The following is a 15,676-nucleotide window of genomic DNA, read 5'->3' as shown; positions in this document are numbered from 1 at the left end:
GAGCCCAGACTCCTGGGTCTGAGGGAGAGAAACTGGGGGCTGGGACTCCTGGGTCTGAGGGAGGAGGAGGTGGGGGAGAAGGGAGCTGGGGATCTGAGTTCTGCAGGAATTGAGGACTGGGGGTCTACCTGGGTAAGCCTACCACTCCTGTCCTTCCTCAATGGGGACTCGTGAGGTGAACAATGTCTTTAGTTCTAAAGTCCTAACCACACCGGACCCTGACTTGGGTCTGTTGCATGCAACTATCCACCCTTCAGGGGAGCCCAAGGAGTATCTACTAGACAAAGGGCAGCAGACGAGCCCGAAAGCCCTGAGAAGGATCTACAGCGCCCCCTAGAGGCCACAGCCCAACCCTGCCTCACCTCCTGCAGGAAGCCCTCCAGAACTGACTCCCGCAAGGAGCTGGGAGAGGTCCATACCCTCAAGTGCCCCAGCTCTTCCCGCCGCCTCCCCGGGGCCTGCCTCCACCGCCCCTCCGTGGCTGCCCTGAGGAGCTCCCCCTACTTGTTCCCGCAGTGCGCGGCTGTGAGCACCCAACTCTTGTCCACCAGGACGCCCGCGCAGTGGAACTTGAGGCCATCGAAGAGGGAGACCTGCCAGGGCTGCGAACCGCGTGCGCACGGGGCGCCGGAGGCCACAAGGTCTAAGTCGGTGTCGTTTCTGGGGAGCAGCACCGCCTCCGCGGCTGGAGAAAGAAAAGGGGTGGAGACAGGGCAGGAGCTGGGCTTGGGGCCACAGCTGGGCCTGTGGGGCCCGCAGCCAGAACCAGGGAAGCTGGGGGAGAGGATTGGAAATTGGGGGTCTTGCAGGAACCGAATGGAAGTGGCGGAGAAGGACCGCAGGAAAGGAGAAGGAGGCGGAGACAGAGCGGAGCGGAGTTGGGGAGAGCGAACAGGGAGGGTCTGGAGGGACGGGGACAGAATGCAGCGCTCGAAGCAGAGGAGGAACAGAACCCGACCCGGCCACCAGGGGGCGGGGATAGAGGAGGGCGGGCCGGAATAGCGCCGCAGAACGGTGAGAGGGCCGAGGGCCAAAAGCTGTGAGGCAAGACTTGGGAGATAATTGGGCGGAGTTAGAAGGAGCGGGGACCAAGAGGGACTGAGAGAGGGCACGGGGTTAGTCAGGGTCCGGGAAGGAAGCCGAGAGGAGAAGGGAGGAGTAGGGATCCAGGCTCAGTGCAGGGGGCGCAATCCCCCAGAGCGGAGCTCGGAGGGGGACCATGCTGACTTAGGGGGGGCCAGCACTGGATCAGCAGGTGGGGCCTGGGGTCCCCGGAGGAGCAGAGTTGCGCGGGGGTTGGTGATGAGAGCACACTCTGCCATCTCCCCTGGTCCCTGGCACCTCCCGCCAAGCCCTGTCCCCCGCCTCACCCCAGAGTTGCGTCACGAGCAGCGGCAGCAGCAGCATTGCCCGAGCCCGGGGGCCAGAGGCGGTGGAGGGGTGGAGGTGCGGAGATCTCATGGCCGGGACCGAGGCTAGGGGGCGAGGGCGGATTAAAACGGATGCCCCGTCAGAGACTTGCACCCCACGGCGCCCGTCCGCCCGTCCTGGGCCAACCCAGCCCGCGAAGTCCCGCTTAACCTGCGGTCGACGACTTCAGGGACAGGGGGACGGGCGACTCGGGCCAGAATACCAGGGATGGGCACCATTACCCTAATGACGCCCCCCGTGGCGTCCTCCAGACCTCCCTGTGCCCGAAGGGGGAGCCATCTCAGGACCCCGGCTTCCCCGGACTGCCGGCCAAACAGCATTTGGGTTTCGCCCTCCTTCACAGGTGGCGCGGGGATCCGAGGCTCAGAGGCGCGCCCGATTGATAGGGAAACTGAGGCTCAAACAGGGCTCGTGCCCGCGACCCGAAGGTCCCCACCCATGCTCTCACAACCCGCCCCTACCAGGGTAGGGCATCCCACCTCACCTGGGAGTCGCTGGTAGGGAGGAGGGCTGGTGAGGAGGAGGGAGGAGACTCAGAAGTGCCTCTGCCCTGCCGCCGAGTGGGGCGCCGAATCCTCTGCCCAGGGACCCCTGGCCTGGCCTTCCCTTTTAACCCCGAAGAGCCCGGAAATTTCCCCACCCTCCCCCCAGGGGTTCACTCCCTCCCTTTCCCTCTCCCTAATTATACCTGGGTGGGGCTGGCACCCAACCTGGGCCCCAGATTCCTGCTCTGGGAGGGGCCCAGGGAATACAGGCTCTTTCCAGGGCCCCAAACACCCTTTTTGGAGCTGGATTCCATGGGGATTCCCCAGGTCTCCTGTTCCAAGAAGTCCTCTCAGCTGGGGAGAGAGGATCCCAGGGAGCTTAAGGGTCTTGGGGAGAGCGTTGGAGAGAGGTGATTGTGAGGGAGAGGAAAATAAACAGGGAAATGCATACCTAGCATAACAGAGAGAAGCCAGAATGCTGGCCAGGAGAGAGGGAGGCAGAGAGATAAGATAGATGGAAGGAAAGGGTAGGAGCCACACAGACTGAGACACAAAGAGACAGAAAGGGGGCAGAGGGGGAATGAGCCAGAGCTCAGAGCCTGAGCGATGGTGCTCCGGGCTGAGTTCATCCTCACAGCCAGAACAGGGGGCTCAGCAGGTGGCCCAGTGAGTAGCGTCCCTTCCTCATGTTGGGGGGAGGGTACACTGCACATCACACCCAGGTGTGGTCACGTCACATCCTGCCACCTGCGTGTCTTCAGGTGACACATAGGCGCATGAATCACAGGAGGCCAAGGCCACAGAAGAATGTCAGGATCACCTGGGCCAGCTGCTCCATCCTTTCCTTTCAGATGAGAAATGAGAGGCCCAGAGAAGGCAGTGATTCACAGGAGGTCACACAGCAAATCCACCTAACAACCAGGAGGCCCCCGTTCCAGCTCTAGGCTCTTATATCTCATGCCCACGACCTCTCCTGCAAGGTGAGCAAGACGTCAAAAAAGATTCTGAGTTCTGGACCATTTATGTGGCATCTTCTCCAGTAGGAATTGAGTTAACTCTAGAGGTTGTCCAGCTCCAGGCTGTCCAATGGAACTTCCTACGACGGTGGAAATGCCCTATGTGCGATATTCAGTACAACAGCCAGATGTGGCTACAAAGCACTTGATATGTGGTGAGTGTCGGTTAAGCATCTGACTCGATTTCAGCTCAGGTCATGATCAGCATGGAGCCTGTTTGGAATTCTCTCTCCCTCTCTTTCTCTCTGTCCCTCCCCAGCTTATGCACGTGCTCCGTCTCTCAAAATAAATAAATACACTTAAGTAAATAAATAAATAGCCCCATATGGTTAGTGGCTATCGTATTGGCCAGCACAGGTCTGGTGGAACTACCTAGCATGGAGGTTGGGAAAAAAGAAAACAATGATAGCTCTTTTTCTTAGGTCCTAATTATGTGCAGGCTGACTTAGCCTCATGTGTTGTTATACTTTTACGTTCATGGTTTTACAGATAAGAAAATTGAGCCTTAATCGAGTTTCACTCTGTAGTTAAGAAATCAGTTTGCTTTAAAAAAGAAAAGGAAAAAGAAAAGAGAAAAGAAAAGAAAAAAGAAGAGAAGGAAAAGAAAAAAGGAAAGGAAAGAAAGTAAAGGAAAGAAAGGAAAGGAAAGGAAAGGAAAGGAAAGGAAAGGAAAGAAAGGAAAGGAAAGGAAAGGAAAGGAAAGGAAAGGAAAGGAAAGGAAAGGAAAGGAGAAAGAAACCACCTTGCTTTAGATTCCTTGCTCTTCCCCTTACTGGCTGTGTGACTATATGAGCAAGCGACTTGTTTCTCTGTTCCCCCAGTTTCCGCATCTGCAAAATGGGTTCAATAATAGCACTTAATCTTTGTGAAGATTAAGTTAGTTAATATGTTGAAAAGCCCTTGGACCAGGTGTGGCATATACTAAGCACTCCAAAGATTCATTCACTCAGTAAGTATTTATTGAAACCTTGGTGAGTGCCTTTGGGGCTAGGGATACAACAGTGAACCAAACAACACTTCTCTCTCCCAGAATCACAAGTTAGTACAAGGCAGGATCGGAACCCAGGCCTCACTAATTCCAAACCCCAAGTTGATTATTAAACCACAGCATGTCTCATAGTTAAGGTGGCTGAAAAGAAAATATATAAAGATGTCTTCTCTTGGGCTTGACTATTAACAGAATGAGCCACATCACCAAATAGGGATCAGGAATGTTGGGCTGTGATAAGTTGGTCCTGGCTAATTATCCTCCATAGTCTTCTGGATCCAGTCTACATATTTGCAGACCTTGGTATAGACACCAGGCTTTCTGGTGACAGCACATGGATCCTGGCCCCAGGAGATAATGCCTTGAAGAGACCCGTCACAGACCAGAGGGCCCCCAGAGTCACCCTGGGTATGGAGAGAGAGAAACCAGTCACAAAGAGGGGGAGGGTGGCCATAGGGGAGGGACAGGATTGGGCATGATGTTAGGGATGGTGTTGGGATTGGGGTGGAGGTTTAGGATGGGGTTGGCAAGAGAATTGGGGATGCGGTTGGAGATATGGATAGCAATAAAAATGGGTGAGGGTTGGAAATGGGTTGGGGAGTGGTTGGGGCTGGAGTTGGGGGTGGGAATGGGGACAGAGCTGGGGATCCACACAGAGGTTAGAAATAGGAACTAGGGGTGGAGAGAGATTGAGGGTTGCAGGGAGGGGAGACTGGGTTAGGGTTGGGGATGAGATTGGGATGTAGTTGAAGAGGCAGATGAGATGGGAGATGGACACAGGGATGTGGCTGGAGACCCAGGCCCTGCCCCCTGACCTGGCAGGAGTCTTTGCCCTCTTCCCGAACACTGGCACACACCATGGTGTCTGTGATATTGCCGGGATAGGCGTTCTCACACTCTTCGTGCTTAATGATGGTGATGTTGGCACATCGCAAGGTATGGGGCAGGTGCACTGTGGAAACGGCATGAAGGGGTGTGGACAATGAGAGCCCCCAGTCCCCTTCCCCATGCTACAGAGCCTGCTCTGGACCCAAGGACCTTGCTCTGCCCCCACCCCACACCCAGGTCCTGTTCTTGCTGGCAGCCAGCTCATCTCTCTGCGCTGGTAACACTACTGAGTAAATTTATGATGCCAGTTGTTCCAAATACACGATCTCTGATCCAGCCCTGGTAGGTGGGTGTAATTATCCACATTGTATAGAGAAGAAAACCAAGGTTCAGCGAGGTGAAGCCACTTGCCTGAGGCCCCACAACTAGCAGGTTGTGGATCTGGCAATGTGCACCATCATGTCTGTCTGACTCCAAGGCCCCGACTTTTGTCTCCCTCCTCCCCAACCCTTCCTTATCCCACCACTGACACCCCCAGGAACGCCCCTCTTGCACTCTCGTACTCTATGACTCTCCCCTCTGCAGGTTCCTCTGGTTCCCCCTGTCCCTCTGTCCTCCCACACGCCCCCTTCTGTGTCGCCCTCTGGAGCCCCTACACTGGGGGCTGGACGTCGTGCCCCAGCCAGAAATGAGGCAGCGGGTGCCAGCAGTGACACAGCGTGACGACAGCGTGAGTGGTCGCACGGCCCGGGTGATGAAGGCCGCTGTCGTCATCTTCACCAGCATGATGTCATTGCGGTGGTCTTTGTTGGGGAGGCTGTTGTTGAAGTCTGGGTGGGGGAAGGACTCGGTGGCCGTTCGGGTCTGCTCACAGCCATCTCGCCGCTGGAGGTTGTGCTCCCCCAGGTGAACTAAGTATCGGCTGAGGTGGGAGAGATGGTGTCAGAGGTGGAAGGTCAGGAAGAGAGGCAGGAGACAGGAGGTGAGGGGACACAGAGGGGAAGGGGAAGGGTTGAGTGCAACTGAGAGAAGAAAGCAACAAAGCTCCACTCGCAACTTCATCCCCATTTCCCACCGAAGCCTCCTTCGAAACCATAACCCCACTCGGCCCCCACCCCCTTCCCAACACCTCCCATCCTTCCGTCCTGTCTCAGCTCTGTGTCCATCTTCAATGCTCATGCCACCCCACCCGTGCCCGTCTCCGACCCCATGCCCATTCTCCCCATCCCCAAGCCCCTCTCCAACCATCTCTCCATCTCCAGCCCCCTGCCGGCCCGCCCCAGCCCCCGCACCCACGGCTTGCGGCAGTGAGCTGCTGTCAGGAGCCATTTGGGAGCGATGAGCGTTGCCCCACAGAGCAGCCGTGTCTTCTGGAACAGAGCCACCTGCCAGGGCTGGGAATGAGGAGAGCACTCATACCCCTTGATGATCCTGGTCTCTCCCCCTACATGCCCTGGAGGGGAGAGAGGGCAAAAGAGGGGCTCAGGCAGAAGTGGGGGTGGAGAGAACAGAGAGGGGGTGGGCGGTGTGGGCCCCAGCCCTGTGTCCTGCTGAGAGGCACTGTCTGGATGGGCCAGATATTAAATGATTGAACTGCTTCCATACTGATTGGTCAGTAGCTACTGTTCTGGGCTCTTTGAGTATCTCCCCAGCTACCCTGGCCCTTCCCCTGGGACCCTCCTTGACCTCTCCCCATTTTGGCATCTAAAGGGATTATGTCTGGCCTGGCAAGGGGCATTTGGGACCTCATTATGGCTCATATACCCATTTAGATCTTCTACGGATTGTTCTGTATTTTGAGTATCAGCCCTGTCAATATCCAGACATAGAGGGCTGAGAGATCTTAAAGATTTGAGAAGGAGGCCCCTGCCCTCCCCCATTTCCCACATACCTGTTACCAGAGCAAGAATGATTAATCGCAGAATCATCATGGCCTGGAGAGGGGAAGGGCAGGCCCCAGGTTCTTCTGGGAACAAGAAGGGACAAGGGGCCAAATCACTTTATGGGGAGACTAGGGCGGGATTGGTTCATGTTGTCTCCTCCTCCCCTTCCCTGCTCTGGCTCCCCCCAGGGAGAAGCAACGGGGTTTGAGGAACCCCCAAGTTCTCACAGCATCCCAGCTTCCAAACCTTTAAAATAAATCTTTGAGGGGTGCATGGGTGGCTCAGTGGGTTAAGCCTCTGACTTTGGCTCAGGTCATGATCTCATGGTTCATGAGTTTGAGTCCCACTGACAGGCTCTGTCAGTGCAGAGCCTGCTTGGGATACTCTCTCTCTCTCTGCCCCTTCTCCCTCCCCCCCGCCCCGCTCTCTCAAAATAAATAATAATAAACTTAAAAAAAATAAATCTTTGGTATCAAAGGTGGCCTTAGAGGGGACTGATATCAGCTTAAAGCTTCTGGCAGCCAAAGAGAATATGGCAATTGCTGGGAGGGGCTTTGACTTCGGGGCAAGCGATTGGCTGGCTCCGTTTTAAGTCAGCCATGGTACCTGTGAGATGCTTTGGGGTGAATGTTTTCCTTCTTGCACACCTGAGACCTGGCCAGGTCCCAGCAGCTTGGGACAGGTGGATAAAAGGAACCAGCGTCATTTAGCATCCACCGCAGGGGGATATGGGCCCGTATAGCAGGGAGCTCAGCCTGGGACCGTGTTTTAGCCTTGTCTTTCTGAATGCCTGCCCCTTTGAAGGACAGGCAGATAGAGCTGGGCTGGGCTGGTCAGGGGAGAGGCCAGTGCCCTCAGCTGCCCTGGCCAGCAGGGGGAGGGGTGGAGGCTGGACTCAGCTATCAAAGTAGGGATCAGAGACACAGAGAGAGGCAGAGAGCACCCACCCAAGCCTAGAAGGGCAGAGCAGAGGGAGAAAGGGTGCGGAGGTAGAGGAGGCCAGGCACGCTGCATGGGGGGGCGGTTGTGCCCTTCCCTCCCCGACTCACAGGCTCTGGGGCTGGGGCTCTGGGTGGCCGGTGGTGGTAGTGGTGGTGTAGGCAGCTGTGGCGGTTTGGATCAGAGGCAGGTTGGGTCAGAGCATCAGGCACCAGGCAGGTGGCAGACGCGGGGTGGCCGGGATGACTAGGCCTCCTAAGCCCTGCCTTGTTGCCCTGGGGGTGGTGTGTGTGTGTGTGTGTGTGTGTGCGTGCGTGCCTGCCTGCCTCTGTCACCTCTCCAAGCCCCTCTTCTCTCTGCTTTTCTCTGTTTCTCCGACTTGTCTGCATCCTTCTTCGTCAGGGTGAATCTGTCCCTCTTTGTCTCTGCCGTTTCCTGCCTCTCTGTAATTCTCTGTCATTTTTCTCTTTGCCTCTCTGGGCTTGTGCCTTTCTGTCTCTTTGTCTTTCTGTCTCTGTCTCTCTCTCAGTCTCTCCCTGCATGACTCTTTTAACTCTTTATCGTTCTTTGTGTCTCTCCGTCTCTGCCTCCCTATACCTCCTTCTCTCTCTCCCCCCTCCACCTCGGTTTCCCAGTCCCTCTCTCTCTCCTGTGCCTTCTCCTCCCTCCCCACAGCCCAAGCCCAGATGGGCCTCTGGCCTCCTCAGGGCCCTCCTTTCTCCATTCCAAGGAGAGGGGAAACTGGGGTGTCACAGAGGTGGGGCCACTGCCAGCCGAAGGGGCAGGCCGGGAGGGTGGGGGAGGCAGGTTGGGGCCTGTGGGAGTCGAGGCCCAGGAAAGGGAGTCAGCCCTCTGCAAGGCCTCAGCCCCTAGCATTCCTCTGGGGCTTTGTTTCTGCCACCCACCCTTCCCTCTGCTCCCCTCTCCTGCCTCCGCCCCTACCCCCCCCAGCACCCTGTTCCCCGCCCCCCCCTCCAAATCCAGCTGTGACACTTACTCGCTGTGTGACTTAGGTCCAATGACTTCCGACTCGGAGCCACCTCAATATCCTGTCTGCCGATCCCTCTATCTCCCGGCTGGCTCCTTATCAGTTAGATCTCCTGCTTCCGTCCTGCCTCCTCTCTCCTCTCTCCCCTAACCAGAAGTGGGGCAAGACGACCGGGTATGGGTTCTGAAGGCAGCCAGGCCTGGCCTCAAACCCCGGCTCTGCCTCTTCCTACCACAGTGACGTGAGCCAAGGGACTCCACCCCGGTGAGGCTCAGTTTCTTCATCTAGGAGATGGGGGGACAGCCCTGCCTTGGGGTGATTGGGATGAGGACTCCGGGACAGCCGAGCACAGCAGGCACTCAGCAAGTATTCCTATGCTGTCACCATCACCCCGCACTCTCCTACCCCCAAATTCCCTTTCCATTCACTGGGCAGAAGCTCTCTTTTTACCTCCTGGACGGTGGTGAAGACAGAACCCAAGGGGTGGGCAGGACTATTTTAAGACCTAGTCTGGGTCCTCTTGCTTTCCAAGGCCACACCCCACCTTCCATCATCACAGACATAGTAAAACGAACCCACATCCCACATTAAATGTAACGTGTGCTTGGGGCACCTGGGTGGCTCAGTAGGTTAAGTGTCCGACTTCGGTTCAGGTCCTGATCTCGCGGTTCGTGAGTTCGAGCCCCACGTTGAGCTCTGTGCTGACAGCTCAGGGCCTGGAGCCTGCTTCTGATTCTGTGTCTCCCTCCCCTCAGCTCCTCCCCTGCTCACACTCTCATCTCAAAAATAAAGATTAAAAAAATTTTTTTTAATTAAATATAACATGTGCTCAACAGCTCCAGCAAAGCCAACTTGGAATCCGCTACATAGAAGAATGTTAAGTTTTATAGACATTTAATTAAATGGTCATGAATTTTGATTTTGTGATTTTCATTTGGCATTCTTGGGCCAATAATTTTCCCCCCTTCAGGTCCTTCATGGGCACTGTTCCTAAAGTGCTGGGTGGAGAAAAAAAAAAAAAAGGCCCTTATTTTTATTGTTATAAGTAAACTTTGCTACTCCATTCCTGTGTGGCTCCTAAGGGAAAACCCTCACCCTCTGTGGTCTCTATTCCTACAGTTGTGGGTAGAGGACTTGATGAACCTCCTTCCTGTGTCAACCAGCATGGGGGCATCAAACAGACAGACACATCTCTTCCTCCAGTTATATTTATTCCAGGTAGTCACTCATTCCTTTCTCCCCCAACCATGGGTCTTAAAAGGGCTGGCTGGAGTTGGAGTTCTGGGAAGAAAATCCCCAGAGCAAGAAGGATGGGAGCCAGAGTGATAACGGGGGGCGGTGTTGGTGCTCTGAGGCTCACTCAGTGTAGCACCCAACCTGAGGGGTGGAGGTGGAGGGAGCAGGCTAGTTGTTCCTCATGACCATCCGGATCCAGTCCACATATTTGCAAATGTTGGTGTAGACTCCTGGGATGCCTTTTTGCCCACAAGGCTCCACAGTTCCCCAGGACACCAGACCTTGAAGGACTCCTCCACACACCAGGGGTCCTCCAGAGTCACCCTGGAATACAGAAGGAGAAGGAGCACTGAATAAATAAGGAAGAAATCCTGTTCCCATTTTCTTTTTCCCGACTCCCAAGTCCATTCCCAGGCCTTGAAGACAGTGGGTCCGCGCTTGGTTATCAGAGAGAAGAGCGTTACTCCTTTCCTGAGATCAAGAGCAATGACTGACCAGTAGGGAAGAGTACCCTGTTCCTAAGGGGCCAATCCCAGGGAAGGCAGGACTCCATAACAGGTGGTGGTGATGGGGGGGTATCTCTCAAGGGGAATGGTTAGAGCTCTGGCCAATGAGTGAAGAGAGTATATTCAGTGACCAATCCCAGCGAAGGAGGTGGAAACCATAAGCGTTCTATAGAGGACAACTGGCACGGGCCCTGACCAATGAGGGAAAGAGCTCAACCACCAGTGACCAATCCCAGCAAAGGAAGGCGGGAGCTATAAAAGTTCTCTCAGGGACAAAGGCTAGGAAGCCCTAGCCAGCAGAGGGTGGCATCCTCCAACCTGAAGGACCCAAGAGGGCAAGGTAGTGGAATTGGAGGGCAGGAGAGTCCACCAGGCTCCTTTCCCACCTCCATCCTAGATTCTCTCACTCTCTGACCTGGGCCAGCACCAACTGGAGGATGGTATGGGGAGAGACAACCAGTTACACTCCTGAGTTCTAAATCCCTGCCAGCTCTTGGCTTTCCCCATCTTTCTTTGTCTCTTCCTGTCCCTCTCCTATGCTCTTCCCATGTCTCCTTCTCTGTTCCCTCCCTTCCTCTATCCTCCATCACCTAGCTCTTGCTGCTGTATCCTGCGCCTCCCCTTCTTTCTGACCACGCCTCTCTCCCCCATCTCCCTGCTCTGTCTCCTACTTCCTGTCCCGGGGTGACCGTGCATAGCCTGCATTCATTCACCTGGCAGGCATCCGCCCCATCAGCGCCGCTGGCACACACCATGTTGTCCGTGATTTTCCCGGGGAACAGAGCCTGGCAGGCAGCACTGGAAACGATGGAGACATTGAGGCATTGGAGCAGGTCCGGGAATGGTTCTGGGGGTGGAAGATAGAAGCTGCATTGTTCCCCAAAGCTTCCCATTTGGGGGCCACATCCTTCCACCAAAGGAAGCCAAATATAAGTCTATACTCTGCCCTCTTCCTGCGACTCTCCACAACAATCCTCAAACTTCTAGATTTCAGATTTATGACTTCATTTCATAGTGACCCTTGCCCCAGTTCATTGACACAAGTCCCCCTCTCCTTTAACCTATGACTCTGAGTGCCATAACTCAAGACACCTTTTGTCCCTCCAACCCCAGAAACAGTGAATCCGGACTTTTCTCCTTAAATTCCCCATGCAGTGCCCTTTGACCTTCAATCTTATTATACTTAGATCCCAACTTGACCTCATGTTCCCTCTCTGTCTCCAGACCCCACATTTCTTGTCTTCTCTTAAACGTCCAAACTCAGCTCTAAACCACTGTTCCAAACTCCAAAGTGACTTCTGATCCTAGTTTATTTGACCCCAGACTCCATGACCCCTAACCTCTAGGGCTTTCAATCCCAGACCAGCAATCCCTGATTGAATCTCAGTTTCTAGCCTCAGATTGTGGCCAGCTTGTGCAACATCTGGATCCCATGTCCTCAACTCTACAATGACTTCTAACACCAGAGTCTCGGACCCATGACCCAAGGTCCTATTTACCCGTGCCTTTTGCTCCAGTCTGATGATCGCTGCCATCACTCTGGCCTCTAATCACATCCCTGACCTATGGCTTCTGACTCCATACCCAACCCGTTAACCACTTTGACTCCCAAGACCCCTGGTCCACCATGATCTCTGACCCCAAACCACAATCCCCATGTTTGACCCTTGATCCATCCTTCTGTTGGGATGACTCCTGATCTCTCGTCCTCCACCCCAGACTTTGCCCGTTCTGAGCCCTGACCCTGAGGCTCCCTTACTCCCTGGCTGATTGGTGATGCCCCAGCCTGAGATGTGGCACTTGGTGCCAGCCGCTGCACAGGTGGTGGGCAGGGGCAGGAGCTGGACGCTGCGGGTCAAGCGGACGGGTGTGCCCAGTCGCAGGAGCCGGAGGTCATTGTCATGGCTGTGCCTGGCTCTCTGGTAGCCGGGGTGGGTCACGGAGAAGCCGCTGCGTCGGATCTGCTCCGTCCAGTCCAGACGGCTAAGACTGTGCTCCCCCAGGCGCACCCAGTACCTGCTGGGGAGGGGGGGTCAAGGTGGCTCAGCGGGGGGCAGTGGACCCCTGGCTCCCAGACCCTCCAGCCTTTCTCTGCTGCTTTGCACCTCAGTGTCAGTCCTCCCTCCCTCACACGCTTGTTCTGTCTCTCTGTCTCTCGTCTCTATCACTATCTTTCCATTGCCTGCATTTGCCTACTTCTCCTCCCCGAGTCCCTGCATCTCTGTCCCTTTCTGAGTCTCTTAGCCAGGGCAAGCACATCCATCCTTCATGCTTGCTGCTCTGTTCCCACCACCTAGAGGCTGCCTGGGCTGTTAGCACTGTCAGCTGAAGGAACGCATGAGTAATGAGTGGACTCTCTCTGTTCTGTCCCTAATCAATCTGCCTCTTCGTCTTTGAAAGTTCCCTTTTGAAAAAACCTCAGAGCTTCAGACCTAGAAAGTGCAATCTCCTCATTTCACAGATGGGACTGCTGAGACCCAGAGAAGATGCCCAGACTGGGTCAGGGAATAGCTGGGGTGGTGACAGATGTCATGTGGGAAAGAAGGGGAACACGAGGAAATGGGAGCGGGTAGATGAGCAGGTTCCAGGACCCCTCATGCCACCCACCTACCTGCCCCACCCAGCCCCACCCCAGACCCATTGTTGCAGAAGTCCTACTCTTTGTCTAACCTCAGAACCTTTTGTTGCAAGACCATTTCCTTACTCCTTGGCACCCCCATCTCCTACCCTGAGGGTTCTCCTCCCCATCACCTTTCCTCTGCCCACCCCTGGAAGAGACCACACCCAGATAGGGGCTTACCTGCCACTGCAGTGAGCAGCTGTGAGGACCCATCTGCGGCCAGTGAGGACCCCCCCACAACGCAGACTGGTACCCTCAAACAGCCCTACTTGCCAAGGCTGTGAGTGACGGGCACACTCCTTGCCTTTAATAATCTTCTCCGTGGCCGGTTGGCTGAGCCCTGAGGACAGGGGTGTGGGCCAGAGAGATGGGGTCAGAGATCTAGAGATTGGGGCTCAGAGACAGGAAGAGACATGCAGAGATGAAGACACAGACACGTAAGAGAGAGAGAGACCCTGAGAGAGAGTCAGAGACAGGGAGACACAGACCCAGGGACAAATACAAAAAGACCCAGCGATGCCCAGAGACACAGAGAGGAAGAGAAAGAGAAAAAGACAGAGAGATGCCTAAAGATAGGAGGGAGACAGGGGCGCCTGGGTGGCTCAGTCGCTGAAGCATCCGACTCTTGGTTTTCAGAATCTCAGGTCATGATCTCACAGTTTTGTGAGCTGGAGCCCTGCATCAGGCTCTGTGCACAGAGTCAGCTTGGGATTCTCTGTCCCCCTCTCTCTCTGCCCCTCTCCCACTTGTACTGTCTCTGTCTCTAAATCAATCAATCAATCAATCAATCAATCTTAAAAAAAAATAGGAGTGAGACAGAGACAGACAAGCACAGAGATAGAAAAGACAGGCATAGTGACAGGAAGACACAGAGAAGGTATAGATCAAAAGACAGAGGTGGCAGGGCCCCCAAGAGCTGGAGATGAGTGGAGACATAGAGGCAGTCCCCTCCCCTCCTCAGTGCCAGACTGGGGATCAGACCTGGAGGGGGAGATCGGAGGGCCCCTTGTCAGGGAGGAAGGGCTTCCCGCCCCGCTGGGGAACTCACCAGAAACACACAGGAGCCACAGGATGCTGGAGCCCAGGGTGAGCCACCTCCAGGTCCTGGGAAACGTTGGGGAATCTCAGAGATGGCCCTTTCCCTGTCAACCTGCCCCTCTCTTTGCCCACCCTGCCTGCCTGCCAGCAGCTCCAGGAGGACAGGATGCCTGCCCATCCCCCACTCTGCCCATCTCGGGTGGGGAGGGGAGGTCACCTCATTGGTGACCACCTGCCCCCTCCTCACCTTGTCCTGCTGCTTGCTGGGGCCTCCATGTAGCTGTCACAGTTCCAGCCTGTCTGCCTCTGCTATCTGTCTGTCCACCACCTGCCTGTCCTGTCATCCACTGGCCACCCCGCCAGTCAACTCTCCCACTGTCCACCTGGCTTCTCAGCCACCTGTCATGCTGCCCCACCTGTCCCCCTCCTTCTGTCTGTCTGCCCCAGACAGGCAGCTGACACAGCTTTTAACTCTCTTTGTTCCAGCCCATGCAATTTCCGGGTTGAGGGAAGGGGACCAGGAAGACTTGGGGTGGGGCGCCCTCTCTAATCCCGCAGAAAATCTTCTCAGCTAATGGCACCTAATTGAGCTTTACAACTAAATGGGGAAAGGGGGGCTGGGCCCAGAATGGCTCTAGGGGGAAAGACCCGGCCCCACTCCTTTTCCCCTTCTCTCCGAGCCAGTGCCCAGACCCATGACTGAAGGTGACCTGGGAATTGGGTTCTAATCCTCATTCCTAGTGAGGAAGTCTCAGGGAGGGTGGGGCCCTCCCCCCATCCTGCGGTGTGCAGGGAAGAGGCAGGAGGGTGAGTGTTTAAGAGCACAGGAGAGTGGAAGGGAGAGGCTGGGAAAGCCAGAGCTGAGAGAGCCCAGACTGAGAAGAGAAGGAAGAGATTTCGAAATAGATGATCAGAGACTGAAGAGGTTTCCAAGCTGGGTTCTGCAGAGTCTGATGCTAACTGAATTTTTTAAATGCACGGTCGACCCTCTTCCCTGTGAAGCCCACTTTTCCTATCTGCATGTGGCCGATTTATCTAATTACATGAAAGTTATTTTTTTTTTTTTCTCTTGCGTGAGGGCTTCCACTGGGAAAGAAAGGGAAAACAGGGGACCGAGAGAGAGCCAGGGGACAGGACAGTCTGTGCTGGTTCATCTGAGTTTTTGCTTCACCTGTGAGGGAGGAAGGGAGAGAGAGAGAGAGAGAGAGAGAGACAGACACTCAGAGGGGAGGAAGTTGAGAGGGAAGGTGGTCAGAGGCAGAGGGAGTGTGAGGAAACAGAAGACCCTCCCCCCTTACTCCTGCCTTTCAGTCCATCACCTTCTGTCCGGTCTTGGATCTCTTTCCTTCTCTGATTTCATAATCACAAATCTTCAGCTTTTACTTTCTTTTTTTTTTAAGTTTATTAAAAAATTTTTAAATTTTATTTAGTTTGAGAGAGAGAGAGAGAGAGAGAGAGAGCATGAACAGTGGAGGAACAGAGAGAGGGAGGGAGAGAATCCCAAGCAGGCTCTGCACTGTCAGCCCCATTGTGGGGCTTGAACCCATGAACCTCGAGATCGTGACCTGAGCCGAAATCAAGAGTCACATGCTCCACCGACTGAGGCAGCCAGGCGCCCCACAAATCTTCAGCTTTTGATTTGTTTTGAGACAAATCACCTAACTGAATCCCTCTCTATTTCTGGATTTCTGGAGGGTTGGGTTTATTGAGGTGCAATT

The 15,676-nt window shown here is 55.0% G+C and overlaps 2 protein-coding genes and 1 non-coding gene across 4 annotated transcripts; all 3 read right to left on the bottom strand.

Annotated features, from left to right (window-relative positions):
- Positions 1–528: 528 nt before the first annotated feature.
- Positions 529–2,042, bottom strand: LOC132690885 (uncharacterized). Its single transcript, XR_014136215.1, has 3 exons — positions 1,916–2,042; positions 1,371–1,475; positions 529–685 (listed from the first exon to the last, which is right to left on the bottom strand). It is a non-coding gene; the product is annotated as an uncharacterized LOC132690885 (transcript).
- Positions 2,043–3,939: 1,897 nt separating this feature from the next.
- KLK11 (kallikrein related peptidase 11) lies at positions 3,940–6,785 on the bottom strand. Its single transcript, XM_060651850.2, is given in 5 exon segments — positions 3,940–4,324; positions 4,736–4,872; positions 5,405–5,730; positions 6,039–6,201; positions 6,640–6,785. Coding segments are annotated over 5 exon segments (819 nt in total). The 5' UTR covers positions 6,680–6,785; the 3' UTR covers positions 3,940–4,171.
- Positions 6,786–9,750: 2,965 nt separating this feature from the next.
- KLK12 (kallikrein related peptidase 12) lies at positions 9,751–14,528 on the bottom strand. 2 transcript variants are annotated; one of them, XM_078439412.1, is made up of 6 exons: positions 14,206–14,528; positions 13,969–14,024; positions 13,101–13,260; positions 12,015–12,319; positions 11,014–11,147; positions 9,751–10,118 (listed from the first exon to the last, which is right to left on the bottom strand). In XM_078439412.1, the coding sequence occupies exons 1-6, from the start codon at positions 14,232–14,234 to the stop codon at positions 9,963–9,965; spliced, it is 840 nt and encodes a 279-aa protein (XP_078295538.1). In that variant the 5' UTR covers positions 14,235–14,528; the 3' UTR covers positions 9,751–9,962. The 2 variants fall into 2 exon arrangements, with proteins under 2 accessions (XP_078295538.1, XP_060507831.1); XM_060651848.2 differs by having other exon boundaries at positions 12,060–12,319; positions 14,206–14,514.
- Positions 14,529–15,676: the final 1,148 nt, after the last annotated feature.

Source organism: Panthera onca, chromosome E2 (genome assembly GCF_046562875.1).
Source record: "Panthera onca isolate mPanOnc1 chromosome E2, mPanOnc1 haplotype 2, whole genome shotgun sequence".
In the NCBI taxonomy this organism is placed as follows: domain Eukaryota; kingdom Metazoa; phylum Chordata; class Mammalia; order Carnivora; family Felidae; genus Panthera; species Panthera onca.
This window is presented reverse-complemented; position numbering and strand designations above follow the sequence as displayed.